This window comes from Podarcis cretensis (genome assembly GCF_951804945.1).
Source record: "Podarcis cretensis genome assembly, chromosome: 5".
NCBI classification, from domain to species: domain Eukaryota; kingdom Metazoa; phylum Chordata; class Lepidosauria; order Squamata; family Lacertidae; genus Podarcis; species Podarcis cretensis.
In genome coordinates this window covers 38558035-38577962 of record NC_137174.1, presented here as the reverse complement: position 1 = coordinate 38577962, position 19928 = coordinate 38558035, and the positions used below count along the sequence as shown (strand labels likewise).

General features: G+C 40.8%; 1 protein-coding gene and 1 long non-coding RNA gene across 2 annotated transcripts in view; one reads left to right on the top strand and one right to left on the bottom strand.

Moving 5' to 3' along the window:
• BTAF1 (B-TFIID TATA-box binding protein associated factor 1) overlaps positions 1-15211 on the top strand; it is a 41560-nt gene extending 26349 nt beyond the window's left edge. Inside the window, exons 24-38 of the mRNA XM_079978621.1 lie at positions 1291-1492; positions 3022-3170; positions 4910-5062; positions 6104-6225; positions 6322-6489; positions 6650-6727; positions 6816-6945; positions 7038-7179; positions 7321-7451; positions 8962-9087; positions 9577-9729; positions 11410-11621; positions 12468-12627; positions 13086-13256; positions 13596-15211. Coding sequence (XP_079834747.1) covers positions 1291-1492; positions 3022-3170; positions 4910-5062; positions 6104-6225; positions 6322-6489; positions 6650-6727; positions 6816-6945; positions 7038-7179; positions 7321-7451; positions 8962-9087; positions 9577-9729; positions 11410-11621; positions 12468-12627; positions 13086-13256; positions 13596-13745 — 2247 coding nt within the window. The 3' untranslated portion in view covers positions 13746-15211. The remainder of the gene's footprint in view (positions 1-1290; positions 1493-3021; positions 3171-4909; positions 5063-6103; positions 6226-6321; positions 6490-6649; positions 6728-6815; positions 6946-7037; positions 7180-7320; positions 7452-8961; positions 9088-9576; positions 9730-11409; positions 11622-12467; positions 12628-13085; positions 13257-13595) is intronic.
• LOC307217447 lies at positions 13556-18585 on the bottom strand. The gene is made up of 2 exons (XR_013839600.1): positions 18520-18585; positions 13556-13679 (listed from the first exon to the last, which is right to left on the bottom strand). It is a non-coding gene; the product is annotated as an uncharacterized lncRNA (long non-coding RNA).
• Positions 18586-19928: the final 1343 nt, after the last annotated feature.

Here is a 19928-nt window from a genome sequence, read left to right as displayed (position 1 = left end):
TATGAGATAACAGGATGAGGCAGCATGTTCACTAAATTACCAATTAAAGCAGAACACCCTTTTTGATGCCTTTGATTTGGAACATAAAACTAGAAACCATCCCAAACATATACATCTCCATGTTGATATTGGGCTACTTTTGTTCCCTCTAGTTCCTTGCAGGAACACCATTCTGTTCAGTTCAGTTCAGTTAACTCTTTACATTCATTATTTTGTTAGGAATGATGCAACATCCTTCAATGTAAACTTTGCTGTACAGATAATATGATTTCTCTACAAGAGGTGAAATGAGACATATACTTTGCTTTTTTCCATTTTTTACTGAAATGGTCTCTTGAAATGAACTTCCTAGTTAAGTTATGGTTGTTCCTTCTGGAAATGAGCCCAAAATATTTTAAGCTGCCAAACACCTAATATGTTCCGATTTTCATTCCATCCTTAATATAAAACTATACACTAGGATTACACATTTCCCTCTTTGTACAGAGGTTCTAGGAGCCAAGTAGCTTAAAAGCACCTAATGCCCTATGTGTGATTATGATACAGTTCTGTTTTGAGTTTATGCAGGTTGCAGTATTTGGCAAAATAGAATACAATGGTACCTCGGTGTAAAGGTTGTAAGGGGTTACTTGTGCGTAAGTTGCCTTCAGTTTTGGTTAGATTGCCTAGCCAACCATGCATTGGCTGACAGCTCACACTGCGTGGCCGGTCAGTCACTTGCAGAATCCGTCAGTGGGCGTTTCTTGAACCTCTTCCAGCATAAGAGCTGTTTGACGCCAAGTCTCCTCCTACTTTCCCTGCGCGGAACTCGTCTGCGCAAGTAAGGGGAAGGCAGAGGCGTGTCCGCGCTCTCCCCACTAGTCTCGGGTGAAGGGTCTTGGAGACCTCTCTCCGAATCCTCCATTTCCCTCCCTTCTCTACCGGTGTTACGCTGAATCCCTTCCCCCCTGCTGGTCCCCTCTCCTGCATCGCTGTGGAGCCTTGCCTCCACCTCTCGTTCTGATGTCAGTTCCCTGACACTTGGGTTATGTACTTAATTCGTTCTGGAGGTCCGTAGTTAACCTGAAACTGTTCTTAACCTGAAGCACCACTTTAGCTAATGGGGCCTGCTGCTGCCGCCGCGCCACCGGAGCACGATTTCTGTTCTCATCCTGAAGCAAAGTTCTTAACCTGAAGCACTGTTTCTGGGTTAGCGGAGTCTGTAACCTGAAGCGTATGTAATCCAAGGTACCACTGTACTCACGGTTGGCATTCAGTATGTTTTAAAACAGCTGTGATTTCTCTTTGCAGTTGATCCAGCACTTGCCTTACCTTTGTACGTGCCTTCAACACCCCACCACTGCAGTGAGGCACATGGCTGCTCGCTGTGTAGGTGTAATGAGCAAAGTGGCCACCCTGGAAACCATGCACATTTTCTTGGAAAAGATTCTTCCTTGGCTGGGAGCAATTGACGACAGTACCAAGCAAGAGGGTGCAATTGAAGCTCTTGCCTGTATCCTTTCCTGATTCTAAGGAAGAGGTATTCATGTATGACTTTAAGTGCTGAAATGCTCTCCAGATGTATGATTTCGTGGGGAAGATTTAGTAAGTTTTGTGAAGCCTGGGGAGTTTCTTCAAAAGGGCAAGTGCTTCTGCAAGATTGAACTGGAGCAGAAATATTTGCTTCTTACTAACATGGTATATATGATCACCTGATTCCAGGCTTGGTAGAAGAAAGATATTTTTTTAAGGAAATGCATAATAATTGTTTGAGCTCTAGTCCAATGTCTGTATATTGACACTGGATACTCCTGTATAGAGAAAGTGTCCTAGAAACCATTCTGTAACCCACTAACTTTGATAGTAATGACCAGAGACTGTTTCTACCTTGACCCAGGTACATGACTTCCAGTTGCTCTTATTCTCAAGCTTTCAGTTCCACAAAGTCATGAGAGTATCTTGCTTCAGTAGTTGAGAAGATCATGTACAACTCATAGCTGCCCAGCCTTAATATGATTCCAGTTCCGTCTAAATTTTTTTTTAATCGCCACAATTTATGCATTTGGTGAAGGCTGTGCTGAAAGACACCAGAGATCCCTTGACCTTCATGAGTTGTGTGGTGTGGGGATAGCCTGAAGTGTTCTTGTGTGCAGGTTGAAAATTGCATGTGGCCCTTTGAATGGGAGCCAGAATTCAAGTAATGTACAGTTAACACTATGAGAAGTAGCATCATCAGGAGTCCACACATGTCCTTGCTGTGGTTGCCATGGTGAGTGTACCACTGTGTCCTGAAGAACCTGATAATGCCAAGTTGTGTTTCAGGAAGGGGCGGGCGGTGGTAGGAAGAATGCCTCTGATGAGAGGGAAAGCATAACAGCAATTACTGCACCACACTGATATGGAAGGAATTCACTCCAGCGGATACTTCATGGCTGCGCCTAATACAGCATTTATCAGGTCTGCTTTCTTTAGCTTATGCAGGGCTGCCTGCATCCAATCCCATGCTGCATCTATGCAACATGAGTCTTCCTCTGATCATTGAAAAGCAAAAAGTGGGATTCCCTCCCCTATATATGCCCAAAAGTTCCACCCTGTTTCCTTTTTTAAAAAAATGTTATTATCCATTAAGATGAATACTGCACAGCATGCTATAGCAATAGAAAATTCTATATTGGTGCCATTTTCTTAGCACTAAGCTGGAAGGTAGTTTTTTAAAAATGTACCATCTGACCTGTAAAAGAAGAACTATCTGAAGAGAAAATGGAAAATGTAAGTGAGAAGTTTTCAGGGGTTGCAGATATTCATAACTGGACCAGCTGCATCAAAAATACATATTTTCAGGGGGGAAGGGGTTGCATTAGGAAGTGGGAGGCAGGAAAGCCCCATTCCACAAGGGCAACACTGCTCTCAGAAATTAAGATTCATGCACATGTGATTCAGTAATTGCTGTTCAGATGCATTTTGGGTTTAGATAAGATGGATTTATTGTTGTGGAAATGGCTCCAAAACTGGTAAAGAGAAGCTCCTTAATTATTAATCCAGGTGTAATGGAACAGCTAGATGTCGGAATTGTTCCCTATATAGTTCTCCTTGTGGTTCCAGTTCTGGGCAGAATGAGCGATCAAACAGACAGTGTGCGTTTCATGGCCACCCAGTGCTTTGCTACGCTGATTAGATTAATGCCTCTTGAGGTAAGTCAAAGTCTTTCATTTTGACTGAAGAGAGTCAGTGAGTGAGCCCTGTAAAAAGCGTATTGGCATATAGTGATAGAAAAGAGCAGTCTTTCAGTATTGCATCTTATTTAGGTAAATAAGTAAATCTTCTCAACTGATTAAAATATGAAGTTTTGGAGCTTGGAACATTGTATTTTACAAATACTTGGATTGAACATTCACTTTGAATTTCAAATGCATTCTTTCATACGATGTTCGATTCATTCTTGATCCTAGCACCTTTCTAGACTCTTAGTTAAATTTGTCTTTGTGCATTTGCAAACACTGAAACTATCTCTATTATGACTGTGAAATTTAACACTGAAAGATAAAGAAACCACTCAGGAATAGCAAGAAACATAACAGCATACAAAGAAATCAGTGTTGTAGAAAAGATAAATGAGTCCTTTACATTCTCCTCTCTCCTCCCTCACCTTTTGTCAGTTTAAAGGAGGCAGGCTTGAAACTGACAAAGTGGGTTTCTGTGTCACGTAAATCACCGTTAACTCTTTTGATTTTACTGTGTCATAATGCCACTTAAAACATTAATTCTCAATGCCTGGTCATAGTTTAATCTGCTTGGGTAAACACTTCTCTGTACAGTTTGTCCTCCTTGTTTGGTTGCAACATAAGTTCGGCTTTAAAGCATCCTGTACAGATCACTGTGTGGGTACCTTACACAATAGATCTGTGTATATAGCAGATGGTGCTATATAAATAATGGAACCTGCATGTTAGATGACGTAGCTGTTGAGGCTTTGAACACCTATATATCTGCAGAGTTCAGGGGATGTTCTGTTTGAACACCTGCACTTCATTGAGACTTACCTTTCTCCCAATTCATAGAATCATAGAGTCAGAAGGGACCCCCCAAGAGTCATCTAGTCCAATCCCCTGCAGTGCAGGAATCTCAACTAATTACCATATTGGTCCGAATATAAGCCGCACCTGAAAATAAGCCACACCTTTAAAGTTCCAGAGGGGGAAAAGGAAAAAAGGCAATACCCAAATATAAGCCGCTCCCTTAAAATTCTGCAGGCACTCACACCTGTTCCATTTTACCGTATGTCTGTTTCAGCAGGGATATCCTAAGAGCCATTTTTTGTAAGGTCACGAATTTAACTTTTCACGGTCTGAATTTGGAAAAAAGTAAGGCTTATATTCAGGCCATTATGGTAATTGTTTTTTCTTCTGATTGCTATTTATCTGCCGATTCCTGAGTAGATCATGTAATGGAAGCATCACTATTTCTTAATTGTGAACTGAACACACTTCTACAGCATTATTTTCAAGAAAATTACACTGCAAGGCAGTAGTTTGTTTGAATGTTTAATTCCCATTCTGTGTTAAAAGTCTGAAAGCTGAGTTACTTCAAGTTACCGTATTTTTTGCACCATAACACTCACTTTTTTCCTCCTAAAAAGTAAGGGGAAATGTCTGTGCATGTTATGGAGGGAATGCCTACGGGTGGCATGCCTATGGATTTTCCTCCTCTAAAAACTACGTGCGTGTTATGGTCGGGTGCGTGTTATAGAGCGAAAAATACAGTAATGACACTTTCAAATTGTGTGATTTCATTATGTTTTTTGTAGAATATTAGTATTGATAGAGTTGAAACATGAATTAAAATTAACTATTAGCATATCATGAACTTTATTTCTTATTTTAATTAAATATGCAAGATACTGTACATATAAATATATATTTTCTTGTTTCAGGCTGGCATTCCAGACCCACCAAATATGCCTGAGGACTTAATAAAAATTAAAGCCAAAGAGCGCCATTTTCTGGAACAATTATTGGATGGGAAAAAACTTGAAAACTATAAAATTCCAGTACCGATTAAAGCAGAACTAAGAAAATATCAGCAGGTAAATTCTTATGGGAAGTTTTTTTAATTTCAAGACGCACATAATTTCCTTATCAAATTTGTCTTGTGGATTGGTTTGAATAGCTTTTATTATTATTTCAATTTGTATTTTGGAACCTGGTATGAAAATCATATAGTTTCTGGTCTTCTGAACACTGCTTCCAATCATAATTTTATGAAGACTTGAACATTAAAAAAAATATATTTTCCAATTAATGCCTACCTGGAAAAAATGCAAGTACAGTGGTACCTTGGGTTACATATGCTTCAGGTTACAGACACTTCAGGTTACAGACTCCACTAACCCAGAAATAGTACCTCGGGTTAAGAACTTTGCTTCAGGATGAGACCAGAAATTGCACAGCTGCAGCGCGGCGGCAGCAGGAGGCCCCATTAGCTAAAGTGGTGCTTCAGGTTAAGAACAGTTTCAGGTTAAGAACAGACCTCCGGAACAAATTAAGTTCTTAACCCGAGGTACCACTGTAGAGTTGAATAGCTTCTATTGATCAAGAATTGTATCTAATAAGATTCCTGAGATTAATCATAAAATACATGAGCAGAGTTGGAAATAAATTCCTCTGTGCAAGCACCATACTAGGTGGCTTTTTTTTGTACTTAAGACGTTTTAGAAATATTTATCAAATTCTTGGCTCTAGTGCACACTTCTGAGTGCTGGCAGTTTCATGAAGTGGTATAATGTTAACATTAAAGTGTCAGAGGTCTGGCTGGGAGGAGAGGACTGAGCTTTTACTTCTAGCAGAATCTCTAAGAAAAGCATTAATACTCCCCCAAGAGATGTGGTTACTGGGGAGAAAAATGCTTTTTATTCTTCTTTTTGCTAGATGAGTGGTAAGACTTTTTTTTTTTTGCACCAGAATTTTAATGTATTTCAATGTTGCCTCTTGTTTTCACTTTATATAGCCTACTTGCTGTCTGTTTTTTTGCCCGTGAATGTATTTTAAATGTTAATAATTGTGGAGGCCTTTTTAGGGGGCATAAGAACAGAAGCCTAAATTATGTTCCTCTTCCTTTCTGTTCACAGGAAGGTGTGAATTGGTTGGCTTTTCTCAACAAATACAAGCTTCATGGAATCCTCTGTGATGATATGGGCTTGGGTAAAACCTTGCAGTCTATCTGTATTCTTGCAGGAGATCACTGTCTCAGGTAGCATGCGCAATTACGGCTAGTCAGTTTTTACATCAACATATCTGCAGTATAGAAGATGTAACATTTCTTGTGATTTGGTTTTGTTCTCCAAAGGGCCCAAGAATATGCAAGAACTAAGATGGCCGATAGTGTTCCACTCCCATCCTTAGTGGTGTGCCCTCCCACACTCACAGGCCACTGGGTGGATGAAGTGGGCAAATTTTGTTCCAAAGAGTATCTAAATCCTTTGCACTATACTGGCCCTCCCACAGAGAGGGCTAGGTAAGTACTGTAATATATTGCAGTAGCTTGGCTCTAAGATTTGCTTTGCAGTGACAGTTCCTTCTGCTGTGATTATGTGAAAAGTACTAAAAATAAGTGTACAGGTTTATTTTTTGTTGCTGTCTCTAAAGTTCTACTTTTTATACTTTATCTTCTTAAGGTTGCAGCACCATGTGAAAAGATACAACCTAATTGTAGCTTCCTATGATGTTGTGAGAAATGACATTGATTTTTTCAGGTAAAAGCTATAGTTCTTCCTGCTATTTTGAAAGATACTGTATGTTTCAAAGCTATTTTAAGTTGATTAGTTGTGTTTTCTTTCCTAGAAATATTAAATTTAACTACTGTATTCTTGATGAAGGCCATGTCATCAAAAACGGAAAAACAAAACTGTCCAAAGCAATAAAACAGTTGACTGCCAATTATAGGATAATCCTCTCTGGGACACCAATTCAGGTAATCCCTGCTGTCTCTTGAAATAAATAAATGCGTGAGAACTCGCCCAGTTTGCCGTAATTAAAAACAATGATTGTTTATCGTATTTTCAGAACAATGTCTTAGAATTGTGGTCACTGTTTGACTTCCTTATGCCGGGATTTTTGGGTACTGAGCGCCAGTTTGCAGCTCGCTATAGCAAGCCCATCTTAGCAAGTAGAGATGCCCGGAGCTCTGGTCGAGAACAAGAGGCCGGTAAGCAAGTTCTGTTGCTTAATGAAGCGCTGTTGTTCTTGGGGAAAGTTAATCCTGCTGTGGGTGAGACACCAGAAGAATCCTGTTCTTGTTTAGTGGCTTTGCTGATCCATATGCTCTTCCTTTGGTGGGCATTTGCAGGTGTTCTTGCAATGGAAGCATTGCACAGGCAAGTACTGCCATTTTTGTTGAGAAGGATGAAAGAAGATGTGCTACAGGATCTTCCACCCAAAATTATTCAAGACTATTACTGCATCCTCAGTCCACTACAGGCAAGTCCCTTGCGCTGGTTTGCATTACGCTGATATTAGTAAACAACAAACGAGCCTCTTGTAGATCTTCTCAGATCCTATACTTGTTCTAAATTGGAATTTTATTATGTTGTGTCCTGCCTGAAAAATATTGCTGGGTCTTGCGTCCAAGATAACAACCTCCTCATTGATGAGCAGTTAGTCATAACTTCTTGGACTCAAAACCCTTTGTTTTTTTCTGGACTGTTGAAATAGCTTTTGTCTTGTTCGGTAGTTTATATGTAGTGTATGGTCAATAATAATAATAATAATAATAATAATAATAATAATAAATGGAAGGGAATCAACAGTGAGGATAGTTAATGCTGCTCTGGTGTGGAGCAAAAGCTTCTGTCCCTCTGCATATGAATAGTTGAATAGAGTGCCCTTTTCTAAGCATTTTCCTTTGGGCTAATATTAAGAATAAGATAGTTGTGGTTGTATATTCCCTTGCAAAGAGGAAATGCAGTGGCTTAATCCTGAAAGTGGCAGTGTGTTGAGCATTCAGTAGTTTAAATTGTTGCTGGATTATAGTTTGGGAAACAACAGTACCTAAGAAATGAAACCATGGCTGTCTCACACAGGATGCTTACCTTCGGTCAACTATATTGTTGAGGTTAATGTGGGAGTAGGGACGCAGGTGGCGCTGTGGGTTAAAGCCTCAGCGCCTAGGGCTTGCCGATCGAAAGGTCGGCGGTTCGAATCCCTGCGGCGGGGTGCGCTCCCGCTGCTCGGTCCCAGCGCCTGCCAACCTAGCAGTTCGAAAGCACCTCCGGGTGCAAGTAGATAAATAGGGACCGCTTACCAGCGGGAAGGTAAACGGCGTTTCCGTGTGCGGCTCTGGCTCTGGCTCTGGCTCTGGCTCTGGCTCTGGCCAGAGCAGCGATGTCACGCTGGCCACGTGACCCGGAAGTGTCTCTGGACAGCGCTGGCCCTCGGCCTCTTAAGTGAGATGGGCGCACAACCCCAGAGTCTGTCAAGACTGGCCCGTACGGGCAGGGGTACCTTTACCTTTACCTTTAATGTGGGAGTAGGTAAATAGGTAAATGACCCCTGGATGGTGAAGTCCAGTCAAAGGCGACTATGGGGTTGTGGCATTCAACTCGCTTCAGGCCGAGGAGCCAGCGCTTGCCCACAGACAGCTTTCCAACATGACTAAACAGCTTCTGGCGCAATGGGACACCCTGACGAGTGCCAGAGCGCACAGAAACACCATTTACTTTTCTGCTGCACCAGTACCTATTTATCTCCTTGCACTGGCGTGCTTTCAAACTGCTATGTTGGCAGGAACTGGGACAGAGCAATGGGAGCTCACCCTGTCACACAGATTCAAACCACCAACCTTCCGATCAGCAAGCCCAAGAGGCTCAGTGGTTTAGCCCACAGTACCACCCTCTTTAAAAAGATAGCTACTGTTGAACACATCCCTTTGTGAGGTAATTTTGAAGTGAACAATAGTCTATTAAGCATAGATTTCTTCCTTTCTTAATAGGTTCAGCTTTATGAAGATTTTGCCAAGTCTCGTGCCAAATGTGATGTGGAAGAAACTGTTTCAGCAGTGTCACTGGTTGAGGAAACTGAGAAACCAAAACTTAAAGCCACAGGACATGTGTTTCAGGTTGAAAATTCATTTTGTTACATCTTCCTTACAAACATTTAATAAGAGTAGTAATTTTTATGTAACTGGTGATTGTTTGATTAAACACTGTAGCTATATTGAACCGAAGCAGTGAGCTGCCTCTAAATTTCCAAAATAGATTTTAAGCTTGGTGATATATAAATGTAAAATTTATTAAATAATACGTTATAACTTACAAATAGAGTGCGGTGTATTCTTAGATTCACAGGAAGCAAAGAAATTATTTTTAAAAAATACAGGGTAAAGTAATTGCTCCAGGGACAAATTTGACAATCATATTTTTTCCTGCCCTCTGCAACTGATTATGATTAAACAATGAACATTAGTTAGCTGTCAGTATGGCATCTATCTCCAATCTTTGGCAAAATTTCAACGAGTAAGAGAAATATACTATCTTGTGCCTTATCTGAATATATATTAAGTTGTTAATGCATGTTTAATGGCTTCCTTCATGGGGTTTTTTCTTAGGCATTGCAGTATTTAAGGAAACTCTGCAACCATCCAGCATTAGTTTTAACTGCCCATCATCCAGAGCACAAGAGGATTACAGAAAAGCTTGCCGTTGAGAATTCTTCCCTTCGAGACATCCAGCATGCACCTAAACTCTCTGCTTTAAAACAGGTGAGGAAAACCCTGGCTGCATATCTAGTTTTAGGAAAAGTGTTCTTCTTAAGCCTATTCATTTTTTATATGTAACAAAGGGATGGGAAAGAAATTGTGGTATCAGTTATAAAATTCATAGAATTGTAGTTGGCAGGGACCCTGAGGGTCATCTGGTCCAACCCCCTTCAATGCAGAAATCTCAACTAAATCATACATGACAGATGGCCATCCAACCTCTGCTTCAAGACCCTGGGAGGAAGGAGAGTCCACCACCTCTAGTGGGAGTTTGTTCCACTGTCAAATAGGTCTTGCTGTCAGAAAGTTCTTCCTGATGTTTAGTCATTGTTACTTGAAACCATTGCTTCAGGTCCTAGCTTCGGGAGCAGCAGAAAACAAGCTTGCTCCATGTGACAGCCCTTTAGATACCAGTGGTGCCTCACAAGATGAAAAGAATCCGTTCCGCGAGTCTCTTCGTCTTGCGGTTTTTTCGTCTTGCGAAGCAAGCCCATTAGCGGCTTAGCGGATTAGCGCTATTAGCGGTTTAGCGGATTAGCGCTATTAGCGGCTTAGCGGATCAGCTGATTAGCGGCTTAGCGGCTTAGCTGATCAGCTGATAAGCGGCTTAGCGGATCATCTGATAAGCAGCTTAGCGGCTTAGAAAAAGGGGGGGAGGGGGGGAAAACCGCAGGAACTCGCAAGACATTTTCGTCTTGCGAAGCAAGCCCATAGGAATTTCGTTTTGCGAAGCACCTCCAAAACGGAAAACCCTTTCGTCTAGCGGGTTTTCCGTCTTGCGAGGCGTTCGTCTTGCGGGGCACCACTGTATTTGAAGGCGACTATCATATCTCCTCTCAGTCTCCTCTTTACTAGGCTAGACATACCCAGTTCTCTCGACCCATTCCTCATAAGACTTTGTTTCCAGACCCTTGATTATCTTGGTCGCCCTCCTCTGCACACGTTCCTGTCCTCCTTCAATTGTGGTGCCCAGTGTTCCAGGTGTGTTCTGACCAAGGCAGGATAAAAGTGTTCAATATAGATCAGTTTATAAAAAGAACACATTAAGGAAATAGAAATTCTATCATCCTGAACACATTTGCATGATTTCTGTTCTTGTTTTGTTGCAATCCTGGAATCAACGTCTTTTATGAAAAGCACATTTGCCTCTTGCTTTGTCACTCGTGTCTCATTTCTAAGCTTATGCCAAAATACTTGCATTCGGTCATTAGTATGAAGTAGATTTCACCAATAACTACTTTAAAAAAGAGAAATAAATGGTGCTGCAGCTGATGTGTCCTAGCTGTTCTCTTGTTTCTAAGGCATGTACATGTGCACCTCCAGAGGGTCTAAGAATAAGATATTTTTAACTTCTTTGCAGCTTGATTGGTTTCATGTTTTGATATTATGACACCTGGGAAGGCGTCTCATCCATTGTTAGATTTGGCTGGTCCTGTATTTTCTTCTCACTGCCAGCAGCTGTCCAGATTCTCTGGCAGTGATCTTTGCCATTACCTGCTACCTGTCTCTTAATTGGCAATGCCAGGGATTAAACATCCGAATTCTGCAAGCGGAGCATGCACTGTCCTGTTTGAGCGACGATGACTCCCCCAATGGATAAAATCTGTGTAATCATTTTGAATGAAGAATATATGCCTACTAAGTTCAATGACTAACGGCATGCTTTTGTATTTGGTCTTTAAGCTGCTGCTAGATTGTGGCTTGGGAAATGGAGGCTCCTCAGAAAGCGGCACAGAAGCCATAGTTGCACAACACAGGATCCTTATCTTCTGCCAACTCAAGAGTATGCTGGATATAGTTGAACACGACCTTCTCAAGCCCCACTTGCCCTCTGTTACTTACCTGCGACTGGATGGCAGCATACCTGCTGGTCAGAGGCATTCCATTGTGTCAAGGTAAATCCAGTGTCAGATATATTCCAACAGAATAGCTCTTGCATGTAGAGCTCCCACAATTGCTGAAGGAAATGAAATCCTATGGTTCACTTGGAATACATAACTCAAATGGCCCCAATGGCCTGCTTTTATGCTGGATGCAGAGGAGAGGACCGCTCATCCTTGGTGCCCAGCATAAACATGAAAATGGCATTAAGGTGAACTTATCAGCAACAGTGGGTACTTTTCCCTCTCTTACTTTTGCAAGACGACATTTAGCTTACCAGATGTTAACTTAATGGACAGAAATTCTGCCTGGGTTTCTGACTGGAAGCCATACAAGAGTTTGCCTTCCTCTTAGCATACTATTTTGCTTTGAACTCACATTTTGCACTCTTTGCTCTTAAGTCACAATGGGTTTTGGCACTGGGCAGGGACCGTAACTGGGATGAGTAGAAATTGGCTGCTCCCACGGTCCCATCTAGAGGTGATGGCGCTATCTACAGACCCAGGTTGGTGAAGGTATTCAGAAGTAGCTCATACCGTTGACTTGCCTTAAGCTGGGTTTTCTAGCCTCTTCTCCCTCCCACCACAAGAGTTAGGCTAGAAGTGGCCTGTCAGCAGATGGACAGTTTCTAGTGAAGCCGTGATTTCTGTCCATGCAACACCAAAGTCTCTGGAAGGTGCAAGCAATAAAGTTGTGACGGTTTTAACATAACTTGGGTCAGTTTCTGACCTGTCTCTTTCCCTTTCTCTCCAGTCCCTCCACCCCACCAGCACTCTGTCTGCTCAGCCCTGCCATTGTGGGTTCAAGCTTTTTCTGCATGTGCAACCATATAAATCTAAACTGGCTTTTTTCATTCACAGGTTTAATAATGATCCCTCCATAGATGTCCTCTTACTCACCACTCATGTTGGTGGACTGGGCCTTAATTTAACTGGAGCTGACACAGTGGTATTTGTTGAACATGACTGGAATCCAATGAAAGACCTCCAAGCCATGGACCGAGCACATCGTATTGGACAGGTAAAACATAAATTGGATAGGTAAAACATAAAACTTTTCACCCTGCCCCAAAAATAGATATTTGCTATTTACCAGAGAAGGGATCTCATTAACACCCAAGATAAATCCTAGGAAGAAAAATACTATCCTAGGAAGGAAAAAATACTATTTATGTATTCCATAATTTATTGCAATTTATTCCATACTCCTTTAAAGGTTCTCATTGGGGTCTGCTTCCTTTCTTTCCGCTCCACCGTTGAGCCAGGCTTGGGTTCTCTTATGCTGTGAACATTTTTGTCTTGTACAAAACCTGGATTGAAAGTACAGTGAAAAATTTGCTTCCAGTGATGAAGGCCTCTATTGATTCCTTTATTTTCTGTTATGGTGTAATTGAGTGTATATCGAGTGTCTTCCCCTACATTTTCTTTTACCCTGTGGTAGTTTCTTGAACGCTCACGAATATTAACTGTCTCCTGCAGAAACGAGTTGTTAATGTTTATCGCCTGATTACAAGGGGAACCTTGGAAGAAAAAATAATGGGTCTGCAGAAGTTCAAAATGAATATTGCAAATACAGTGATTAGTCAAGAGAATACTAGTCTACAAAGCATGGGGACAGATCAGCTGCTTGACCTCTTCACACTCGACAAGGTAAAGAGTAGCTCACATATGATCTGAAAGCAAGCGGCTAATGGTACCATAGTTGTAATGCTTTGGATTAGTCAACAATGTTTGGTAAGATTTGCCGTGGAATTATAGCCATTCTCCCTTTATGCCGTAAGTCTTTCATTTCATTGATGTGAAAAAGATAAGTACCCTCTTGCTTCTGCTTGCTATCGTGTTGTAATTTGCAGAGACTGCTTTAGGATTGTTGGATCTTTTAAGTACTGATTTATGTATTTGCAGATGCTTTCTGGCTCTTAAAATACATAGATTTCAATGTGCTTCTCTTCTCTTTTTCTTCCACTTCACCTTCCAAATGCCTTCAAGGATGGAAAAAATGAAAAATCAGATGCTTCCCCTTCTGCTTCTGGAAAAACAACTATGAAGTCCGTTCTTGAGAATCTTGGAGACCTGTGGGATCAAGAACAGTATGACACCGAATATAGTCTTGAAAAATTTATGCATTCACTCAAATGACCATTTTAATACAGTGGTTGCTAGTTGACATTTTCAGCTGATATTCAGCAACTCTTAAAGCAATTATAGTGGACTTCAAGCATAACATGTAAATATACTTGTGGAAAAATTATGAGAAAGGGCTGGCATTTTGAATAGAGCCGCCTTTGTCACTTTGGGATAGTTAAAGTCTTAAATACTTGCATTATACAAAACCTCTAAATGTAAACTTACTGTAAGGTAGTTCTGAATTTCCAGAATAGCTACAGATTCTTATTTGATAGAAAAATAAAACAGGTCTTAACAGGTTTTGCACATGTTGATAAGTGTTACTTCTCTTTTGAAATATGCCTGTTGCTCCCTCTTCCCTCAAGCTGCAGTAATTTGTACAGAGTGTTTGAGTATTTAACTAGTTTGTTCTTTTAAACCTCACTTTAGCTAACTTTCATAGTATACTTTAAGAATGTTTAGTCTAACAAGTTAGAATGAGGTTTAGATCTCTTCAGGATATATACATTGGTAGAATAATGGCGAAGCCTATCACTCTGGAAGAATATTAGGGAATTAAATGAAACTTCAAGTATTAAAGTTCTCAACTTTATATTTAAGTATGTGGTGCTCTTCAGTCTTCTGACATTTTGAGAGCAGTTGACTTTTTCATAGGAATTGCAGGTAATGGCTTATTTTAGGCCATTTCCACATCCTGTTTAGAGGGTGCCATTTTTAAAGTTTGTGTGTGTACATATCTATATGTATATATGTGTGGCTAGAACATAGCCCAGTTAAGAAAGCAATTGTATGAAGTAGACTTCAATCCTATTTTTTTTAAACCAAAAGAGCAAATATATAAACAGAGTTTTTCTAGCAGTAGATCTTATAAAATTGAGGTTCCATGCTAGAAAGACTCTCTAATGCATGAACCTCTTAAGTGAAAGCGGGAAGAAGCTTTGAGGTCCAGAGAGGTAGTCTATTTAGAAATGCCTTCAGGGCATCAGAGGGAAAGAAGTATTTACAAGCTGAAATCATGTAACAAATTTTAGGAAGCTTTAATAACAGAGTAAGAATAACAATAGTTGTACATTTTTTTTAAAAAAGTGTCTTCTAAAAGGGAGTCAGTAGTGACATATGTCTGTGCATAGATGTGCATGTCTGTACCAAACGTGGACACGGTTTTCTAAATATATTAAAGGCAAACCTACATAAGCTGTCAGAATGCATACATGAAATATATGTTCAGTTGTCATATCTAGGGTTGGCGCTTGCTGTGCAATTCAGCATCGGAGCTTGAATAGCCATGAGATTTCAACAACATAGAGAGATGGTTTTAAATGTTGACTTACAGAGCAAGGTCATTTTGCAGCACTTGCATATGAATGGACGTGTGTCAAATTTCAGTAGATATATGAACTGCCATACTGTAACATTAAACTAGCATTCCGTAAAAAAAAAATTAAAAAAGCCAAACTGGCATTAATCATACCGTTATATATCTCATGTAGTTCTTTCTGTATATTTGGTCATAAACCTGACAGCTGCATGAAAAAAATAAAATAAAATTGGCATTTCTCTGGATGAATGTTTTGTGGGGGAAAGGCAGCTGGTTTCCTGGCGCTGAACACTTACAAGATTGTGTGATCTGGTTTTTCTATTAAATGGCTGAGGAAAATCACACTGTGACACAGATCTATCTACTGCTATTTCAGCAGAGGATTTTAATGACTGATCTTGGTATCCGCCTGTCTGTCCTCACAGGCTAATTCAGCTTCTTATGAAAGTGCCTGATAAAGAAATTGGGCAGCATAAAGCATGCATATAGTTGTACTTTGAGATAAATGTCTGGCTTCTACTAGAATATGTGTGCACAAATTTAGGTCTACTCTTTATATCTAGGTTTTATTTAGATAGTACATTTTAGGACAATACAAATTATCTTCATTCACCTCCCTGAAATGTTGTCAAACACCATCTCTCTCTCCCACCCCCCTGTCACACACATGCTGCTACTAACCTCTTTTGCCACCTTTCAGCAAGAGCTTATCCTCTGCAATGAATTTAGAAATGATGAGCTTATTTGGTTATGCTCCTTGTCACCATCCTTTATAGTTGCTGGCAGCCATTGTAGGTAGCCCTGGCTATTTATAGAATCAATAAACACTGCCTGCATTTTTTGATGTTAACTAGGTAACTTGTGTTGGTCCCTGGTCGTGAATTGTAAGTGAGCTGTGCTTCTTGTATGTGTACAGATCATTAACGTTCAATGGGAGATCACTTCCTCAAAGAGATGTGTGAGCTCTTCCCATATTTGGAATACATCATGGCGGTTTGTAGAGGGGTTAACTCAGTTTCAGTAGCTAAATGTGTTCAAAACAAGGAAATGAGTTTACTGCTGTGTTCATGCTGCTGTGTGCTGTCCCTCTGGCCCAAACAGTCAGATGCAGAACCACCAGATTTAGGTGTGTGTGCTTTTAATTTGGAAGTATAAGCAACTTTGTAGTAAAATATACAAGTGGTGCATAAGTGGAAGCAAGCAGGCAGGCAGTCTTCTCAAGCAGGTCCTCAAAGAGCATCTTGAGCTATTCCTCCATTTTCAGCTAACTCCAGCTTGAAACACTTGACTTCTTCTCTTCTGTTTTCTTCCAAACTACCTACTCTGCTTTCTGTGTTTTCTTTCCCCCCTATACAATTCACATCAAAATCTGATTCATTTAAAAACACCGAAAGATCCCAAACTGCCAGGAGACCATCTCCTTCTAGATGCTAAGCAATTGCCCCTGGTGACTTATTGATGTTAAGTTTATCAGCAATTTACCTAACAAAAGAATAGTCAGCCAAAAACCATTAAGCCCTAAAATGAACATCTAAACTCTGGATTATACCTGTGATCTTAAAAATGTTTACATACCTTGTAAAATGAGCTCTGCTAAGAATCAATATGAATATTGGGAGGGAGCTGAAAAGGTTTGTGTGTGTTTATTTTAGGGCTGCTGTATGGAAGATTAGACTCCTTTTTAGGAAGATGTTTAGATGTCACTTTCTGCATTGTAGGGATTACTGTAAATTGTTCCCATCTGTGTCTGTTAGGAAGTAAATTTCATTGAGCTCAGTCAGACATATTCACGTAAGGATGTATAAAACCACACTCTTAATGTGGTAAATGGGAAGATATGTTTATGGGCATGTAGTCCTCTGGAAGCTACAAAATATGGGTAGGAAGCATTGTGGAAGGTGCTATAATATGGGGCAAAGAAAAAAGCACTTTGGCACTCATAGCAGCATCTACCTTGGCCTTAATTCAAGAAGCGAAAGTGGGATTAAATGCTGGAATACGGAAACCATAAGGTTAGAAAGCAGAGGCTTCCCACTCATAAAATAAAATAGGCTATAGCTGTCGTCTAGCTATAAAATGTATAAAATGCCTCCAGCATCCCTAAGTAACATTGACTTATCAGTTCATCACCTTTATTACAGTTTACTAGTCAATTGGGTGGTTTGTAAACCAGTCAAACACAGTAAAATATGTACATGATCAGCATTTAAGCTTCAAGTATTTACAGCAGGCATAGGCAAACTCGGCCCTCCAGATGTTTTGAGACTACAACTCCCATTATCCCTGACCACTGGTCCTGTTAGCTAGGGATGATGGGGGTTGTAGTCCCAAAACATCTGGAGGACCGAGTTTGCCTATGCCTGATTTACAGCATAAACTACCTGATTATACCTTAAATATATGTGCTCTGAGAGAAAAATGCCATTAAATAGTAGGCTACTTCCAAAAGGGGTACCAAACTGCCTTGGACAACCCACAATTGCTATTTATACATTACACTTACTTTAGTACATTGGTTGTCATTGGCATTGCTGTGCTTCTGTTACAACACCCACGGGAGTGAGGTAAATATTAATGATGGCTATTGTTTAAGCTCTAGTTCTAGCAAAGTTCTGCATCAACCTGCTTTAAAATGCCATGAGACCTTAAACCTGGCAATTTTATTTCTATAGTAACCCAGTGAGTCACTTTGCAGAGGCTTTAGGCTGTCCACGTTGTGATTTACAGGCATGAATTTCGTATTTGAATGGCCAAAAGGTGGTGTTGAGGGTACTGCTTAGCTCCATGGCATTAAATTTCTATTATCCCACCGCTATTTAATCCCTGCATGAAATTGTTGAGTGAACTCGTCAAGAGTGTTGGAATGTGGTGCCATCAAATATGCAGATTATCCCCCCTGCCCGCCCCCAAATAAATCCTAATTTTTCATCTTGTTCAAATGAGGCAGTAGAAATGCCAAACCAGTGTTTGGGCTCAGTAAGAGACTGAAGAACTGTCAACAACTGAAACTCAGTCCTGATTATCAAGACTCAGTTTGGCTTATGTATTTTGTGGTTTTATATTCTGACTTTATCCTTTGAACCATCCTGAGACCTGCAGATATAGGGCGGTATACAAATTTAATAGCAGCAGCAGCAACCACAACATCTGAATTCATTTCCTTTTTGATGTCATTTGTTTAGTACTACAGGCCAATGTGGCTGTTTCAGAGGCAAATGAAATGTTTTCTTTCCCCTTAGCGGGTGACTGCTCAAGTCTTCCTACAAGACTAATATCCCTGGTGGTCTTTTGAAGGCGCTCAATGACGTTTGCTGTGATCATCTTGGCCTCGGTTTTTCATCAGCCAGAGGAGCTGTTTATAGCCTCATTTTTCCTCCATGGCAAAGTCTCTTAATTAATGCCCCATGATGATTAGGCCTTGTGCATGCAACCTACTAAGCACCATGCAAATGAGGAATCCTTCCCTACCTTCTCTTTTTTCTCCTTGGGCTTGATTTGTTTTACACAGCTGCCTGTTGGTGCAAGTCCAACATTTCATTCTGCCAGCAGCAGCTCTGCAGGTTAGGTTGTAGAAACTTGGAGGAAAAGAAAGCAGATCACCCGGCAGCATTCTAGAGCCAAAGTCAACTGCTTTTACATGATCTTACAGGCAAATGCCATAGCTCCATGGCTGTATGCATGCAAAATGTCCCAGGTTCAAATCCCCAGGTAGGGCTAGGAATGCCCTCTGTCTGAAATTCTGGAGAGCTGCTGCCAGTGACAACAGTACAATAAGTTTGAAACTTGGAAAATCATCTTGTAATGCAAGGAGGGCACGCAAATCATTTTGAAGACCTCTCATTTTTTAATTTGAGGGAACCCTTTATAAGCTTGCCTAGAAGTAAGCGGTTAGAATCTTAGCTTAAACCATTTCGTTAACTCTGCTTCCCCTGTCCACACTAATATTGTGCTGTGGACATCGCTGAACGTGGGCGGTCTGGGTTTTCTACTGTACTTAAAAGGACCTTTAGAATTGTTGCTGAATAACAAATAATCTGATCGGTGAGAGAAGATTCAGCAAACTTGCAGACAGAACAGTAGCTGCTTCAAAGATGTGAAAGGACATCATGACTCAGGAGGGTCAAGGTGAGTGGGTTGTCATGGTAACAGTGCCCCATCCTCCTCTGTGATCTCTAGCTGCAGGTTTAAATTTATTTAATTTATGCCCCAAGGAAGTATTAGTTGGTGGTTGCCTATCTGGCTGCTGCAGGTAAACGAAGTTAGGCTCCCTTGCACCAGTCCTCTGTTCAAGGGAAGAAGGAAGAAGGCTGGTATTTCTCCCCCGTGGCTGTTTTTCATAGGCTTGTGCAGGCCTTAGAAGTTTGTACACCAGCATGAGCAAGAGTTGCCAGCTGCAGGTATTCTAATCCACCTGCGGGACTGACAATGTACAGGTCTATCCTAGCAGCACAGGTGGGAAGATGTTTTTTACATCTTACTTGGCAGGTATTTTGATGAGCTTAAAGATTTTCCATTTCAATTACTTCTCAGCAGCAGTGCCAGATAGGAACAGTATTGGCATGAGAGAGACAGAAGGGGAGCTTATCGCTCGAGAGTTGTGCTAAAACTGCTCAGCCCCTAATTAAGTTTACAAAAGCTGTTTGAATTCACTGGAATGCAGCTGGAGGCAACCTGAAGCCGCCAGGCAGGGTGCTTTTCCTGGCATCAAAGTGTTGAAATCGGAAATGAGTTGAGGTAGCAGCTGATGCCATTGGGATAAAGCTTAGCAGTGTTCAGTAGCCATCTCAAAGCTTGGGCAGGAGAAAGAAAGATGGGCTGACTAAACAAGAGGCAATAAAATTGTATATAATCAATTTCAACTGAAGTGTGGAGGACGA